We start from the raw sequence: 19041 nt of genomic DNA, 5'->3' as shown, positions 1-19041 counted from the left end.
ATTGGTATGCACAGTTACAACCCACCCCTTATGTATCCCCTCTTTCCTGCTGCCCTGCCTTTCTACGTGTCACTAGTTGCAGCTTTGTTTTTGTGGTATTATGCTAATTAAAGGAACACTCCAGACAAAACTGAGATTCTGTGCTATGCCTAGTGTTGGGCGCATGAGGGGGTGGTGCATGACACATGGATTCCCTCTTTGGTGTTCTTTAAATCACTGTATCATGTGCCGCCCCCTCAGGCCCTGCACTAGCAATAAAGGCCATTTTACATGGGGCCAATGATCGGGCGAATGAGCACTCGTATGAAAGCTCCTTCCCAATCATTGCCCTGTGTAAACAGGACAGCGATCGGCCGACAAACGATCGCTATTTTATACACATGTTATGTGTATAACATGTGATTATAGTTACCTTATTTTCAGGAAGTAAGGCTTCGTTCACATCTGCGTCAGGGTCCTTTTCTGACGTTGCATCGGAGCTTCCTATCAGAACGGGACCCTGACTGACACAAACGGAAACCATAGGTTTACATCACCATTCATTCCAATGGTGACGGATCTGGTGCAAATGGTTTCCGTCTGTCTCAGTTGTGCAAGGGTTCCGTCGTTTTGACGGAATCAATACGGTAGTCGACTGCACTATTAATTCGTCAAAACGATGGAACCCTGGCACAACTGAGACAAACGGAAACCATTTGCACCAGATCCGTCGCCATTGAAATCAATGGTGATGCAAACAGAAACCTATGGTTTCCATTTGTTTCAGTCAGGGTCCTGTTCTGACGGAAAGCTCAGACGGAATGTCAGAACGGGACCCTGACGCAGATGTGAACGAAGCCTAAAGCATTTTTAATTTTTAAATGTGTCTGCCGTGTTAACAGAAAATTAAAGCCCCATTTATAGCTGCCAACCTTGTATGATACTGGCCAGGTAATTACTCAAAGCAGGAAACATGGCTGAAGGTGGTTGCTGTTCATCTATCATACCCTGAAGCCACCAGGAATTTATTCCAGTGTTACATGCTGAGTATTTTCTGACTCCAGTAAAATAAATCAAATTCCTTACCCTAGGGTGGATAACGGTCTTCTCTCCACAAGAAGTTACAATAGTATAATAACTCTGATCAGCACAAAATCAGATACATCTAATTTCATTACAGTGCATTAAAGATCTGAGTTTGTCGGTTGATTAAAGAGGCCCTGTTATCGCTTCTGACATGTCTATTTTAGTAAATACTTGTATTCCCCATTAAAAAGCAATTCCAGAAACATATTATCTGCGTATACCGTTCCTCTGTTATTCCTCCCAGAAATTTAAGAATAAATTGACAACTAGGTATTATCATTTCCCTAGTCAAAGGGGTGTGTCCCTACAGTCAGCACTGATTGGACATTGGAAGTCTTTGTAGGGATACACCCCCAACTGGTTAAACCCAGTTGTCAATTTATTAATAAATTTCTAGCAGGAATCACAGAGGAACGGCAGAACGTAGAGTTTTAAGAAAAGATGCTCCAGAATTGCTATTTTATGGGGAATGCAAATATTTACTAAAATAGACACGTTAGAGAAGGTCCTCTTTAATTGAATAGAAAATAAGCACTTTACATAAATTATCCATAGCATGTATAAAGATCATTTGGATATGCAACTTCTATTCCTAGTCTGAAAAGATGAATGTTCTAAAGCAGTGCTATCCAAACCAGTTGATCAGGAGCCACATATGACTCTCAGGGCCCCTGATTGTGTCTTCCCATCTGCAGATACTATCGTGCACTAGTGACATTAGAGATATTATAGTACTGCTCGAACTTGGTACTAGGATCATAGTCCTGTCATTGATGAATAACACTAGAGTAAATGCCATATCACGTTGGTCATATCTTTAATAGTTTTTTTTCCCTTTGTGTGGCTCCACCTGTCAAATCTGAAACTGTCTCACAGTCTAAACATTTTCGGGAATCTCTGTTTTAAAAGGTAATCTCCTCATGGTGACCACAATAAAGACTAGTTGTTGTTCCAGGACCTGCAAACATAAATGCACACTCAGGACTATAAATTGCTTCTGACTTATCACTAATGGTATAAATAACATTAATTATTTACTCTCTTTTTAATTAATTTCTATGGGATTAGGATTACATAATACATATTTTTTCTGCATCGCTTATGCTATGGCTTTATGCTAAAATACTACTTTTTAAATACTTCCAGTGTGAATGAAACGAAAATATTTTTGTCATAGTTCCATTTTGTTCCAGCTTCTTTCCTATACTGTCTTCATGCTTTGTATACATTCTGTCATCAGGTAGTAGTCTAAAACTGGAGGAAGATACTACTTTGGAGATGATGGGGATGGGCATGGGGAGGAAATTCAAGATAGGTGAGATCGGAGGAGCTCAGAATGACTGGCAGTCAATTGCAAAGAGAACTTCCCTTCTTGAGCAATGGACAAGTCATTTGGGGGGCTATGCCCCAAGCGCCGGTGAAGCTCCATGTGCTCAGGACTAATTGTGAAAGTCCAGGAATTAATGTTCTGTAACACATAAGGAAGCCACACAAAGAGGTCCATGTGGCTACCCTCACCCTCTAAGAATGATCGCTATCGTGTACTATTCATATGTGAGGTGCCAATGTTGTCACTTTGTTCTTGTTGACCTGTTGTCTTTTATTGCAAAGAAATATGAAAAAAATCAATAGACACCAATGGATGTACTTTAATTAATTTACCTTGTAGATTGGAAAATAAATGATTGATGGTCCTTTACATTACATAAAAAGGTTCAGCGAAGGGCAGGGTTATATTCTTTACCTTCAGACCAGCAACACTTGATTGTCAGAACTGGTATTTATGAGCCTGTTGTTGTGCGTTTGTTTGGGTACTTTAATATTTGTCTCCGTTTTTATTTTCCACAGTAGAATTGCATGTCAGATTCATTGAAATGCATTCAATAGCACTTTTACTTTTGGGAATTTGTTTAAGCAGACTTGAAGGGTAGCTTTACTGCCACTCACTGGCAAAATGAGCTGGCATTGAATGCAAGTGATCATGGAGTGGCACACACAGAGAAAATGGCTTTTTAAGTATTTTTTCTCTATAGGAGGAAAAGCTGAAAAATGATAATAGTAAGGCTGTGTATTCTGTAACGCCATTGAGTGAATAATATTGGCTTGTTATGTGATCGCCTGTGGGGCAGAATCAGGAAAATAGTAATATTTATAGATATGGACCATGAAGAAAGGGGATGAAACTCTTATCCTGAGCATATTTGACTTCAACATTTTATTACCTACATTATCCTGGACATAAGGTGATATTTTTGTTGTTCTTAATAAATTTAGTCTACTAATACAATCGCAAAGGACTATGAACGAGTGAGGTTATTTTAGAGAAACATTGTAATGTTCAGCTGGTCATGCAATCCTGCAACCCACAAAATGTCTTCTGTGCCCCCCAATATTTGCAAATTAACGTCACTTTTTCTTTATGCTGACAGTATTGCGTTATGCTATTACAGGGATTGTCTCATCAAAACAACTATTTCTCTAAAATTAGCTGCCCCTCCTGGAACCCACAAAGAGCTGCTGTTGTCACCAGGGTAATTGTCGTCTTGCCATACAGTTTCTCAGCAGGGGGCCACTGTCGAGGAAATGCAGTATTACATGCTGGTTAGAGAAATTGATAGCCAATCCTGTAATAAAATGACGGCCGGGTTCTGACAGAGAGTAAAAGTGGATCTTACTTAGTGGGTCTCCACTGTGGCTGATACAGGAGGGTCCTCCACTCTGAATAGGGCATATGGACAAGATTGACTTGATAATATAACCTCTTTAAAAACGTGTTTAGATGTATTCGTAATCTAGTAATTTGCCAAGCATAAAAAAACGGTAATTATCTAGCTCGATTCAGTAAGTTTCTTTGAATCTATTTGATTGGCAAGTGACACTGTTATAATATATAATATTGTATTTTACTTTATGACAAAACACAGTATGAATTATAAGTATGAAGAACTGTTTAAAATGATTTGGAGCGCCTCTATTTCTGTTCTGGATTGTTTCCAACAAACTACAGATTTAGATAAATTCTGGTTTTGTTCATCTATTTTTGCATTTTTAAGTTGTTTTGCTAAAGGTATGAGCCACCTATTGCTGTTGACAGATCCATATGTGTGTTCTTGAATAGTTCAAAATACAAGGCTTGCTTAGCTGAGTACTTACAGAAAAACAGATGGATCCTACTTCTGCTGTATAATTTATTTGTTGTTTATGGTGAGTTGTACAAGGGAACCCAGAATATGCATCTTCATTTGCAAATCTTCTCTAATTGACAGTGACAATATCTACTACACTGTTCATCGTGCTGGCTCAACCATTCGTCTGCTAACATGTGAATTCAGAAAGCAGAATGTTACTTTATCTGCAAGGCCAAGTATTGGTGGCACTTGACATGTTTTTTAACATAACTGAGATGAAACTATATGAAAGAGTATTTCCCCCTAAAATAAAGAAAATAAAAATAATAATTAAGCTTTTCGACATCTCTTGGCAGTTGTATTGGTTGTCACCCAGCTTTCCAAGTAAAAATGACTAGAACATTTCTGTTAAAATAGAAAATAAAGTTTAATATTTGAATAACTAGACAGAGAAGAATAATTGAAGGACTTATAAGCAATGGTGGTTTCTTGATTTTAGGAGCAACTGTTCTTCAAGGAGCAATCGGACCATAATTCTAACTTTACTGATATTTTTTTCCTAACTGTACACATGGATTATACATCTCCCTTATAGGCTTTTTATTTAGCTGATTTTTTTCATTTCATTGACCAGTATTTATTAACTTTATTTTCTAGCTGTGGAAGATACAACCAATCTTCCTCCTTCTCCACCTCCTTCGCCAGCTTCTGAACAGATGGGAACAGTGGAGGAAGGTAAGGCCATGTTGTAAGATTAGTGTCCTGTGAATTTGGAAATATAATGGACAGTGCAAAGCCTAGGAGGAAAAGAATGCTCATAGCTAGTGGTCAAAGGTCATAGGAACCCGGCTCTCTTCTCATGGTTTGTTTTATGTGTATTTTGCATCTATATCAATATGTGTCATATCCATGTAATACATTAAATGTTTTCCACTAATTCTTGTGGAGGAAAATGAACTTGTTAATGGAACAAGAACTTAAATTATTGAAGTCAAGTGAACTTTGATTTCTCTACTTTTTTCTTTCTAAAATAGTCAAAGTATTTTTCATCACATGAAAGCAGAAAACATAGAAAAGAGAACGTATGTTTTTACGGCGCTTTATGTGCCCAAGTTCGTATACAGGCCACACAAATACACATTGCCTTACTTCAGTAATCAATCAGTTCATTATTACAGCCTGTTCTCAAAAAAACTCTCTTACCTATTAACAGCAATATTAAAAAGGTTTGTCATAAGAGTCAATGCACCCCTAATAAATGCAGTCATATACCAGCCAAATTAACAGTTTGAAGAAGTGAAATGTGATCTGAACACTTGGACTGAGCAACCAGATTTTATTTCATTTTTGGTAATCCATGTGGATAAAAATAGTTGAGCTTCACTTAAAGTGTCAGCGTCAGGCATCTGTCCCCTCATACCCAAAATCCATAGAATTAAGTTTTAACTTTGGCTCACCAGTTGTCCATCTCAATTTTCAGCTGAAAGCAGTATTTCCCAGTGGTTAACGAATGTGTATGTCTAGCCTAAAGAGGACCTGTCACAAGGTGATGTAAGTTGAACTGGTTATCTGACCTAAATAGCGCTTACTCCACTTCCAGCATGAGGCAGCTTCAGGGCGACCAGGCACAGCTGGCGTGATCTCACGGGATATGGTAGTTCTGGTGAGATGATGCTGTGCCTGGCCATTCTGAAGCTTCCTCGCGATGATTGATGAAGCTAGCTCCACCTCAGGAGACTGTGGGCCATATCTCCGGGACAGGAAGGGGTCAAGAAAAAAAACCAAAAACCACTTGAATTATAGAGACAGTGCTATTTAGGTAAAAAAAACAGTTCAACTTATATGACCTAGTGACAGGTCCGCTTTAAGTGGAATGACAGAACTAATATACTTTCTGTATATACAGAGATATATAATATGTTGTGCTTTGACTCTACAATGCGATTTGACTAAAGCGATTTTCCACTTCTGGATGAGTCATAAGAAATGAAAGTGTCTTAATTAAGTTGGACCATCAAATTAACAGAAGCCAAGAAATTGGAACACAATTTTAGCCGTCTCTGTTATAGGCATGTGGTCTATTCAGTCGGAAATAATGTTAATTTTTACTATACAGACTTTGATAGTAGCCAATTAAAAAATATAGGGTTTACGCATACATATTATTTAAAGCTGTAGTCGAATAGAGTAATATATAAGTGGAAAAGTGTTTTCTAAGCAAGAATATATATAAGAACCATTTTATATCAGCTTTGAAAAGTCCCTTTTTGTTAAAAAAGTCAAGTTGACCACATGTCGTCCCGCTGCTGATACCCCCAGTGATCAGCTGTAATCTGTAGGGGTACCCGGCAGCTAGTGAACAATTGAATTATTGCACAGTTGAAATCAATAGGCTGGCCATGTAATGCATGTACTATACATGTTGGGTCCTCCTGAGTGAAAGCTAGCTTTGTAGCCATTCATGCTAATAAACTATGGTCCTAAATGGGAGGCCACCATCTAATAACTCAGCATGCCCTAACAGGGTATTTGAAAATTAGATTTCTAGACCAGGTAACCCCTTTAACAGGTTCCCGACTGGCGGCTGTATATAAATGTCCGACAGTCGGGGTCCTTAAAACCTGCGCCATAGTGTATTTACGGTGCAGGCTTTAGCTGACTGCCTCAGCGATCAGGCAGCTGAATGTTGGATACCCTGACTGCCGGGATCCTAATGAGAAGATAGAAGCAGCTTTTGCTGCTGCTATCTCCTCTGGTCACTTGTACACAGCGCACAACGAGTGACTTGTATAGAGTAGATTCAGCGGCAGCCTCAGTTGGTCCCACTTATCATGTGACTGGTCACATGATTGCCGAGTTGCCATTAGTGGCAGGCTGCTGCTGGGTCTAACTAGACCCAGCTGAGCCCTATTAGTGATTTCCCCTGTAACTGGGGCTGCTGTGCAGCCCCAGGTACAGTGAAAAAATAAGGTGTAAAAGAATGAAAAATTAAAAATAAAGTCCCCCAAAGGTTTTTGAGGGACAGACCATAATAATAAAACAATAAAAGTAAAATAAAGTAAAAATAGTAATAAATAAATAGTAATAAATACACATAAAATACCCATCCAATAAAAACGTTCCCCCCGCCAATCATTGTTGTAGCGCTAGCACTTACCCAATTACCCTAAAATAAACATGTAATATATCAAAATTTACAGTAGACAATGACGATCACCGATAAAAGGCATATTCTGGGTATAACTATATTATTACCAGAAAAAAATTGCTGAAAAGTTAAAAAGCATATTTTTTTACTAGTATTTTCAAAATGTAAGCTTAGAAATTCTAAAATAGCAAAAAGGAGGTGCATAAAAATGATAAAAAAAGAAACCTACATTGTCTACAAAAAAACATCGCAAAACTCATGTCACTAGCCCAACAAATAAAAAAGTTACAGCCATTCAACTAATAAGTTTTAAAAATGGCTAAACGGTGTCTGGTCCTGAAGGCTCAAAATAGCCCGGTCCTGAACCAGTTGAGTTTTCGGAGATTTTTGCTTGCATTCTCTTCTGTGTAAGGATTTCAATGGGCTTCCTTGGTTCAACTTAGGCCAAATGTTTATTGAAAGGTCTACCAAATAATAGATCTTTTGGTGGACACTGAATTGACTATGTAAGAGATTTACTGCAGTAATGGAGGAATTACACACAAAATAATCCTCACAGGAGGAAAACGAATATTCTTGTTTCTATACAAACATGATAATGTACTTATAGTCTTGTCGGATTTATGAAAACGATGGTCTAAAAAATAATTCTGTCACATTAAATGAAGGCTCAGGCAAGATAAATCATACCACCATACGGCCAGTTATGTCAGTGTTTTTTACTAATGTATATTCCCATTCAGGTTTGCTCTCCCAACATAAATGAGTGTTTACTGCTGTACATACAGCAAGTCATAAATCTCAATGTATTAGTCTAAAACAATAAAAATAAGGTACATGTTAGTGGAAGGAAATTATATTTCTAATAAACGGCTTATTTTAGGTTAAAATAGCATTGTAGGCATGTGGTAAACTTGGATTTTATTGCTATAATCTCTAGTTTAAATCACTGGATTAATTATAAGGAGGAACAAGAAAAAAGCAGGAGATTTTGGAGCGGTGAAGAGGGAAAGCATTTTATTTTCTTCCTACTGTCCTATGCTCTATTCTTTCAGTTCTTTTCCCCCTACTTATTTCTATTGCGAGGGCTAGATAAAACGCTATCTGTGAAAGTAGCCGGATACATGTTGGGTCTTACTAATTTTATAATAAAATATTAAAAGATAATTTTTAGTTCCTTATATTTACTCCAGTGATATTACTTTATAAAAGGTAGAGGTACAGAAATCCTTGTGACAGTGAGAGTTATTCAGTGATATTATTTTTTTTTATCTCGTTAGCTATTTTTTTTCTAAGACTTTAAAGAGGATCTGTCACTAGTTTAGTAATGCCCAGTCTCCTAGCTAATCTAATAGGCGCTGTCACACTGATAATTCTAGTGAAAATTGTGTCACAAAAAGTTTATTATTTTAAAAGTTATGAGCTTTTTTCTAAACATGCAAATGAGACTATACTAGACAAGTGGGTGTCACCACCAGCGATTCTCCTGAGGTGGAGCTACCTCACAGTCTCTGACACTGTCCTATCGGCATGAAGCTGCTTCACACAGTGTGAGAGACTGAGGCTGGAGGGAAAAGGGATCACTTCAGATCACAATATCTCTGGCTGTGGACCACCTAGAACAGTCCTTCTGGTGGCATATGAAAGATGAGATTCTAATCTTTCAGAATTCTAGCTGTGAAACAACCGGAGATATCACTAGTTGAAAACGCAGTCGGGAATGGAAGCTGTATACTATATGATCACACTGTGTCACTAGGCTGGGAAGAGAACTGTATGATGCTGATTGGACAGCGTCGTACAGAAAACATTGTACCGTCCAGAGTGAAAAGAAAGAGTCACCTCCTATTTGGCAAGTATAGCCAAATTAGCATATTTACAAAAATGCACATAACTTTGCAAATAATAAACGTTTTAAACTTTTTTTTACACTGTAATAATCAGAATTACAGCGCCTATTAGATTAGTTAGGAGATAGGGCATTCATAAATTAGTGACAGATCCACTTTAAGGTGTCCAAATAACCTGTGATATTACAGATGAGGTTTCAAATAACCTAAGATCACGGCATGTCTTCACTCAAAATGACCCTCATATCCTCTCAAAATAATGAATTATTATCAGCATGGGAAAACAAAAGAGTATCACAGCACAAGAAGAATAAGATAGAATTAGTGCAAGCCTCAACAGGACCTAATCCAGAGTCCCTTGTGAAATCCAGACAAAGAGAGAAAAGGCAGCACGTCCAGAAATATAGGGAATTTATTCTCCCACATATGCAATATGCAACATTTCAGTCCAGCAGGACCTTTCTCAAGCATGTGATTATTAGCAGCATGGTTCGACCACAGAAATAAGATTGACTACACACAAGTGACCAAATCTAATATTTACTCACTTGACCCCCAAGGCTGATCAGTTAGATAGGAATAGACTATGTATGGACTAAAGGGGGTTTTACATATTACGATTATAGGGCAGACGAGCGTTCATAGAACGCTCATTGCCAATAATTACCTTGTGTAAAAAGGGCAGCGATCTGCAGATGAACGAGCCAACGTTCTATCATCTGCTGGTCATACCATTTTAAAAAAGTAAAAGATTATCATTGTCGGCAGCACATCTCCTTGTGTACACAGGAAGACGCGCTGCCGACATGATAATAATGTATGGGGACGAGAGATCAGAGTAACGACAGCTCGTCCCCATCCATAGCTCCGTGTGACAGGAGCAAGCGAGTGCCGATCAACGATGTCTCGTTGATCGGCGTTCGCTGCTCCGGCCGAGTGTCGGCCGGTGTAAAAGGGCCTTAAGCAGTGGAAGTGCAATGGAGCCACATCTGATCCAAAAAGAGGAAAGATACGTTCTATTCAAAACATCTTTAATACATATCTTCTAGTAATAGATGAATGTTCAGAGGTAGAGCAGACATACAAACATTAGTCTTTGACAACTTTATATTATATAGTCTTCTTGATGTGTAGTTTTATATTTATATACTTTTAAAACATAAAAAAAAAAGTATCAATTTCCCATTTAAAACTATGCAAATCACAAACTGGAAAGACTATTACTATAGTTGGAATATATGTCTCATTGTTCCAGTTGTGGCAATATATCTTTGCAGGTATGTGATATAAAGATGGATTTGAATGTCGAAGTGTTGCGACCTGTATCCCCTCTGCACATACGCAGGTGTTTGGATTCTTAGTAATGAAGTGCGCTGTCCCTTGCATAACTTTACTGTGAATGTCTTGTCTGTTCTCTCTGTGCCATTTTGTTTTTCAACCCCCCCCCCCCCCCCCAAAGAGGAGAAAGATAAGGGTCCTCTGCCTGAGAAAGAAGAGGAGAAAGCACAGGGGGGAGAAAACAAACCTACTGAGTCCTCCATCATGGGGCTAAGCAAGGTCCAATCAGATTCAGACTCTGATGTCACGCAACACCATGAAGAAAATGTTGTATGCGAAATAAGTGATGACAAAAATATTGCAAAACGTGAAAGCGAATCCTCTGCTGTAATGTTGCCTTCCTTACCAGGGGAAGGTGTGTCCTTTGTATTATCTGCATGTAGCTGCTCCCCCTGCTCCCAATCCAAGCTCTTAAGTGCATATTCAAGGCTGTTCCATTCTTCCATGTTCTCATTATTATTGGCTTTGTCTCTCTGCTAAGCTGACTGCAATCTGTTATATGCCACAAAGAGAGCAGTGATGATACCTTGTCCTTCCTTAGTAGCTGGCTGCAAGTTACTTTGCCATGATACAAATATGCTTTGCTGCTAAGCTGTTGCTTCATGTTAGTCTTCCTTTGCCATGTTAGACGTGTTTGCCAGTCACATTGCTGATAACTGTACAGCTCTCTGTTTTATTTTTTATTTAAGTTACTATTTCAATTGATTCTATTTTCATATATATATATATAAAACTTGTTTTATCTCATTTGTTTATGTGTTTTTTTGTATTGCTTTGTTAACTTTATTTTTTTTCAGCAACTGCTATTTCCTACTTCTTTAGAGCATGTTCTTTTCCATTCATTGCAGTCTGCGGCTGCCCATTAGAAAGCTATAAGTGGAATTGTGAATCTTTTATTGTTTCCTTTTCTGTTCGTGTGTTGCATTTACAGATATGTGTGACTATGTGATGTTTATCTGATCAAATATTACATAAGGCAACTAGTAAATATAGATGACAGACTGTGTACAAGTAAAATGTTGTGAAAAGCCGATTACAGGATAGTAAAGCTGCCCATAGACATGAGATCCGCCAACAAGTTCATGACTAGAGGAACAGCCCAACTGTCCCCCGATATCAGCCATTGGTGAAATAGTCATTGGATTTTAATCTGTCCGATCCTGTCGCTTCACAATCACAGAAGCGGCGCTAGATGTGACTAGTGGACGCTTATCTCTGTCCATCTACAAAAATATAACATTCAGCTGGGGAATTGGGGAAGGTAGCTGTCTTACACCTATACTATGTAAGTCATTGCAGTAAAGATAGACTAAGAGACCTGGGAGATTTAAAAATAAATAGGAGTATGTATGGAGAGTCCCTGGTAGATATTTCATGCGGATGTCTCATGTTTAACTTTATGAAAAAATCTTAAGCATAAGTGATGTTCTATTCGAATGGGAAAGACACACTGTTCAGTGATCCTCTAAGGGTCCTTCACATTTAGTGCCTTCAGAGTGATTCCCCTTGCTTCTTAAAAGGGAATGATAGAGTTGAACAGATTCTAGAGGGGATAAGGATAAAAACTTTTCTTTATAAAACCTTAATCATCCCCCCTCTCTTAAATCTGTTCCTGCTGTTTCCACCTCCTGCCTTAATACTAAACCTGTACACAGCGCATTATTCCCCAGCAGCCTTGTGATGTGTGGATCCATCCCGCAATGTCCTATGCAGTCTTCTGGGCTGCTCGCAACAATATTATTCTAGACCGATTCACCGCATGCAGATTTATACAGTATTACAAAGTTATTCCTGATTCCATTATAGTAGTCGACCTAGAAATATACAAATTATATTTAACTGGATTTGTCAAATTGAACATGATGCCCTATCTACAGTGTCTTAGGGCACGTTCAGACACTGACAATTTTCTGCGCATTTGTGATGCAGGTTCCGCATTGCAAATCTGCAGCAATTTACAGTACAATACAAGTGGAATGGTTTTCCAAAACTCATTCTGTTGCAGAGAAGCAGCAGATTGTCACCATGGACTTCAGAGACTGACACCTGCGGAAAATCCGCTGCTCAATCTGCAACAAAATCTGCATGTGTCATAAGCAGATTTTTTTTTGCGTATTTGCCGTGAATTTGTGGCAAAATCCTTGGCGGAAATTGTCTGCCACGTCTGAGCATGCCCTTATAGAGCAGGGGGAGATGAGTCTGGAAGGTGGTCTCACCTGATATTTGAGAGACTTCACTATGATCGCGCTTACAGAGAGTGAATCATTGAGTGAGACCGCCCTTCAGATTCAGCCCAGAGTGAGCACAAATTTCAGAAAAGAATTACAAATTATACAGAATTGTTTACATCAAAGCAATTTATCAATCTACGCAGCTCTTCCTGCTCTATATAATTGTATCTGCATATAGAGCAGCATGTGCAACAGGGGGTAGTTATAGGGAGTGAGTGCACCGGGGCCAAATGCCACTCTACCACATAAGAAGACACTAGTATTATAAGTGACACATGGTAGGTGGGGGTCTGTTACAGATTTTGCATTAGGGCCCCAAAGCTTCAAATTACACCTCTGATGTTTAATGTGAGATTTGTTTTAATGCCAGTACAGACAGTGCAATCTGTTGTATTGCTACATCCTATAAGCTTTAGATATTTGGGTGTATATATTTGTTAAAGGCCTTTTTAATTCAGTTAGTTAATGAATCAATATTTCATAAAACAAGCTTAGGTTAATTATGCAGGAAGATATTAATGACAAAAAAATGACATAATTTATGCTTTACTGACATGTCTGATACAGTGTAACCTGATTATTTCTAAAAATGTATGTTTTATATTCAGTAGCACTTGTAAACAAAACTTAGGATAGGTCCACACAAAGGGCCTTATGGATAAAACTGTTCTAACAAAAATTCAGTGTTGCTTACAGCAACCAATGATATCAACTATTTCACCTGCCCTAAAAAAGGAAATCTGGAATCGAATTGGTTGCTATCGGCCTCATGTGTATTTTAGTGAATTAAAAAATGTATAACATTGCATCCACTGCAGTTTAGGCCATGATGCACTCTTAAAACCATGCATAATCTAGGTTTGTGCGTGCGTGCTTTTTTTCCATTGATCTTACTGGGGAAAATGGTGAAAAAATAGAAACTGCAAGCATAAATTTTACATGTAATTTGGCATATCCTAGAACAGCTTCTAAAGTTAGCCAGGGGTATCATAGGCATTCTCTGGCCAATCTGATGTTTATGAGCAATGGCTGATAATAACCATCTCCATCGGCAGAATCTACGTTCCAACAGTATGGTTTTAAACCTGTTTGGTTCTGTTGTTTTCCCCAAAATATGTGGCACAAGAGGTGTATGGCAGATGTTTATCTCCCTGAGCCAAAAAGCCATATTTATGGGGGCATTCAGGCATAGGTATTGCTTGTCTGGCCACTTATAAAGTTTATGTGCAACCTTGAACTCCATTTTGCTTGTCAATCTAAATAGGTCCAAAATCCAGCCCTGGTTAAGAAATCTTACTATCTTTCTGGACTCTGTTTTTCTGATACAAAGCTCCAAGTCCTCTGCATAGTATTTAATTATACAAATTGGTTACAAACCCTTCAAATAATAAACATCTGGCAGCCAGCAGCCACCACTACAATATTACTCTAAACATCAATAATAAACAGTATACATTAAGCCTATCCTAGTGGTGACTGTAGCTAGCTGGAATTGTAGTATTTATGGGGTAAGTGTAGCATTGTTGCAATGCACCTAAAATAAAAAATCAGGCAACTTGGCAAATTATCAGTATGTTCTTGCTCACAATATAACATAAATGTACACTCCCTGATATTGAAAATTGTCACAGAGTAGACAATTGACATCTCAATATCCAATATTAACTATGTAAACAAATATTTTTTCTGGCTCCCAAAAATGTAAATATCTTTAAATCTTCATCCTTTTTTTTCCATAGCATAAAATGCACGATAATTTAAGCACTCTGTAATTTGCCATTGATCTATGGTATGAACGGGGAATCTGTGCTAATACTACTTTATATTAAATATAATATTTGTTTTATAACATGGTAATCAGGTTACAATGTATTGGGCATATGCTTCTATAGTAAAGTTATTACAAATAAGTTGCTGACATTTATACTTTGTTACATTTGTTGGCTATGCTTCAGTTTGCTATGGCATCTCTCATTATATTAATGATTAATTTGTTTTGAAAAAAATCAAACTGCTTTAGATGTACTTTCAGCCTCGAAGACGGGGGCACAAGGACAGTTGGATTCTCTGCCTTACTCTGTGGAAGCTGTAGACACTGTTGAAGATATTTCGTTAACAAAAACTAAGACTGAAGAGAAAACTAAGCAAGATACCATGGAATCAGGTGCTATAGAGCAGGATAGAAAGAAATCAGAGAAACAAGATGAGAAATTACCATCAGCATTACAAATGTCTAGTACAGACACAGTAACATTTTCGACCCCACATGTTTACGCGTTTTCTGTAGAGCCTTGCACTCCAACATCTCCTGAAGCTGATCAACATGACTTTAGCAAGGCCGAGGCTGAAAACAAAGACAACCTTTCAACAGACCACTCAACCAATGTGAATGAAAATATTTTCTCTAGTTTTCCTTCAAGTCAAATGGAAACTTCTTTGCAACATTCCCTAGTCTTGGACAAAGAACAGACTGTAAAAGATGAACTTTGCTCACATACTCCACTGCCTGTTACAGAACCATTTGGAAAAGATATTATAAGTATTACTAAGCCAGATATCTCAGAGACTACCAAAGATAGCGCAAGCGATAGCTATCATGGGGAATTGGCTCATCCAGACGCAGACACCATTAGTTTAACAGGTGTTCAGAAACAAGAGGACATTACCAGTTCAATGGCATCAAGTGTACTTGATAAAAATTCTGATAAACATATTGAGGAGAGTGGTGATAGTCATTCCAAGTCAGATCTGCTAGGTCAAACAGACATTCCAACAAAACAAGATGAGAATATTACTAGCAAGTCTGTTGATAACACAGAGCAACTGAAAGACATTTCTAATAAAGAGTCCAGCATAAAACATTCAACCAGTAGTCAAGATGAGTTGATAAGCTCAAAAGTTACAGGACACCTTGAGATGCATGATGAAAAACAAATCGATATGTCACTGTTGAGAAGTACAGAATCATTTGTACATGACAAAAAAGAATCCGTTCTCGAATCCCATAAAGAGAATGTTTTACCAGAAGTTCAGACTGACAGCAAAGATGTAGACGATCATAAAATGAAACTAGATGAAGATAAGTCTGGAATGTCTACATATTTTGAAACATCTGCATTGAAGGAGGAAACATTAGAAAGCAATGTTCAAAAAAGCAGTGATTACTACGAGCTGACCGATGTCAAAGAACCTCCATATGAAGCCTGTTCAATCCCACATATAGCTAAAGGAGATGATGATGAAGAAGAAGAAGAAGAAGAAGAGTATGAAGATTTACCACCGATCCCTGTTGAAAAAACCACTGCTTCTGCTCATGATGTCGGCTATAGCACACTTACATCTAAAAAACTTCAGTCAAATTTATTACCAGGAGATCGTCTGTTTACTATTGATCCAAATATCTATTCAGACAAATCAGAATTCCTTAGTAAAAATAAAGATGATCTGACCCTGAGCCGTAGTCTAGGACTTGGTGGTAGATCTGCCATTGAGCAGCGAAGTATGTCCATAAATCTCCCTATGTCTTGTCTTGACTCCATAGCACTAGGCTTCACTTATGCCCGTGCCCATGATCTTTCTCCACTAGCCACTGATATTCTATCTAACACAAGTGGAAGTTTCGATGAAGGCGATGAACCTGATTTACCAGCAACCACTCCAACATTAGAAAAAGCCCCTTCATTCCCAGAAGATCCAGAAAAGGAGGGAGATGATGAAGACAAGAAAGAAACAGTAAAAGACATAGGGAAAGAAAGATTTGAACTAGAGCCATTATGTGAGTCCCCGTACCCAGCAAGTGAGTACTATAAAAATGGTACAATTATGGCACCTGACTTGCCAGAAATGTTAGATTTAACAGGCCCAAGGTCCAGATTAGATTCAGGTAGTGCAGAATCTGATGCTGCTAGAAGAAAGTCTTCAAGTTCTGAAATCTTTATAGATGAAAGCAATGTAAGCCAACAAGAATCTATGATAGAAGGTAGTCACCTTCTTGTAAAGACAGATAGCCAACAAGAAGAATTGGGCTACTGTGTTTTCAATAAGTACACTGTTCCTATGCCATCCCCTGTACAAGACGGTGCAAATCTAAGTGGTGGAATGACTACTCTTTATGAAGGTCTTGCTGTAGATCCATCCATCTTTGAGGTAAAACTGGCTGCTGCACAGAAGCTTGATAAAGAAAGACAGGATTCGGCAAGTGACACTGTTGCTATAGGTTGGGAGTCAGAGTCTGAGAAAAATCTTTGCGAAACTGAGCTTGACACTGTGGTAGAAAAGGGTAAGGAACCGATAGATTTAAAAGAAAATCAGGTTACCTCTGAGGAAAAAACTCAATTAGACAGTGCTGAAGCTGTTTCAGTAGAGAGTAAAGATTCATTCTCAGAGACGTCAGTTGAAAAAGACAGTGAAGAAGTCATTACAGGTGATAAGCTATCTGTAAATGACACAAAAGAAGAATCCACAACTAAAGTTTCTGAAATTGACACATTGCCTATAGCTGCGTCAGATATATCCGAAACAGAACAAACAAAGTTGTCTACTGAAGAAACCTTTAGTCATCAGCAGGTGACTGAATCCGCAAAAGTGGAGCCACAGGGACAAAAGGAACCTGAGACAGAAAATGAGACTAAAACTCAAGAAACTAAGGAATCTGATTCTACCTTGGTAAAAATAGAAGGTGAGGAAGATGTTTCCCAGGTTAAGGAAGTCTCAAAGCTTTCTGAAGTGGACTTGAAGGAGAAAGGTGCAAAACCTGACTTAGTGCATCAAGAAGCAGTTGACAAAGAAGAATCTTATGAATCCAGTGGAGAGCCAGAACAGGCTCCAGATACATCACATGAATCATCCAAAGATGTAACCACTACTGATGTACAGAAACCAGACATCGAAGATACCACTACAACCATCACAAATGAGCCATCAGATAATATTGTTGCATCAACATATGATATTGAGAAAAAGGACACAGAAGAAGTAGAAATTGAAAAAGTGAGTGCACCTCAAGAAGAACAAACAGTTGAGGCAGTCATGGCAATGGATGAAATGGACCAGGAGATCCAGGCAGTAGTTGACAAAGTAGTGATTGTAGATGATAAAGAGGACCTTGAGGTAGAGGTAATAGAGGAAATAAGCAAAGATATAACACAAGAAACACCACATCATCCGGAAGAAGAACCTGTCAAAGAACCATCTGCAGAGTATTTGGAGGAAGTGACTGGAACTATTGAGTCTGTAGTCACAGTTGAAGATGACTTCATTACAGTTGTACAAACTGCTACAGATGAGGATGAAACTGTGCCTCACAATGTTCGCTTTGCAGCATCTGAACCATCTGAAACAGAAGAAAAGCCTTTAACAGAAGAAGAGGAGGAAGCGGAAGAAGCGGAAGAAGCGGAAGAAGTATTAGAAGAAGAGTCTCATGAAGAACCCAGGGAAGGATCACCCTGTATGCCTGCTTCTCCAGAAAAGGAAACGGAATACAGAACAGAAACACAGGATGATTACAAAGATGAGACAACCATAGATGATTCAGTATTGGATACAGACAGCATCTGGGTAGACACACAAGGTGGGTAACAATTCCATTCTTTTTCATAAAGTGGATCATGCACCAGTAAATCCCTTAGATTCCTAAAAGTTTGGTTATAATCTCAAAAATATTAGCGTAACCAGTAAAATTGCCTCCTCCTCATAGTGCAGAAATGTATACACGTTAAAAAATTAGAGCTTTTTTTTTAATACACTTATTATAGCCTTATTTGGCTAATATGTTGATCATTCCTAAAAGGTATACAGATATACGGTATGTGTACATTTTGATTTTGTCATGATACAGTAATGTGTACGTTACTTTGAATTACTATAAATTAATTTGAATGATCTTGACTGCAGTGGGAAAAAAAAATGTGACGGATAAAGCATGCTGCAAATAATTAAAAACACAGCAAGCCATAAAAAAAAAACACAAATACAAAATGTGAATGCATTTTGCATCTGGATTACAGATGAGCCAATTTCCCTCCCAACATTCATTTTGGGTCTGATTCGGTCAAACTGACCATGCAATTAAATTTGGTCCCAATTAATTTGTCGCAAATTGAAAGTACCCTGATTGCCCTGAAAACTCGTGACTGCATCTCTGATGTCTGCTAGGACTGTATCCAAGTTAAATCCAACCTGTTTCAAGATTTTTAACCCCAAGCCAGCATGTATTGTCAAAGCGATAGCAACATACATGAATAGACGGAACGATAACTGCAGTGCATAGTGGGAATGCTTCC

At 38.2% G+C, this 19041-nt stretch overlaps 1 protein-coding gene across 12 annotated transcripts in view; it reads left to right on the top strand.

The window, feature by feature from the left end:
* Positions 1–19041, top strand: part of MAP2 (microtubule associated protein 2) — a 196097-nt gene that overhangs the window by 147969 nt on the left and 29087 nt on the right. For 5 of the 12 annotated variants that reach the window (XM_075829689.1, XM_075829685.1, XM_075829688.1 and 2 more), the window contains 3 exons: positions 4851–4928; positions 10651–10884; positions 14781–18329. In XM_075829689.1, coding sequence (XP_075685804.1) covers positions 4851–4928; positions 10651–10884; positions 14781–18329 — 3861 coding nt within the window. The remainder of the gene's footprint in view (positions 1–4850; positions 4929–10650; positions 10885–14780; positions 18330–19041) is intronic. The other 7 variants (XM_075829693.1, XM_075829691.1, XM_075829696.1 and 4 more) reach the window with 4 other exon arrangements.

This window comes from Rhinoderma darwinii, chromosome 6, assembly GCF_050947455.1.
Source record: "Rhinoderma darwinii isolate aRhiDar2 chromosome 6, aRhiDar2.hap1, whole genome shotgun sequence".
In the NCBI taxonomy this organism is placed as follows: domain Eukaryota; kingdom Metazoa; phylum Chordata; class Amphibia; order Anura; family Rhinodermatidae; genus Rhinoderma; species Rhinoderma darwinii.
Note: the sequence above shows the minus strand (reverse complement) of the source record. Positions and strands in the feature narration are given on the sequence as shown.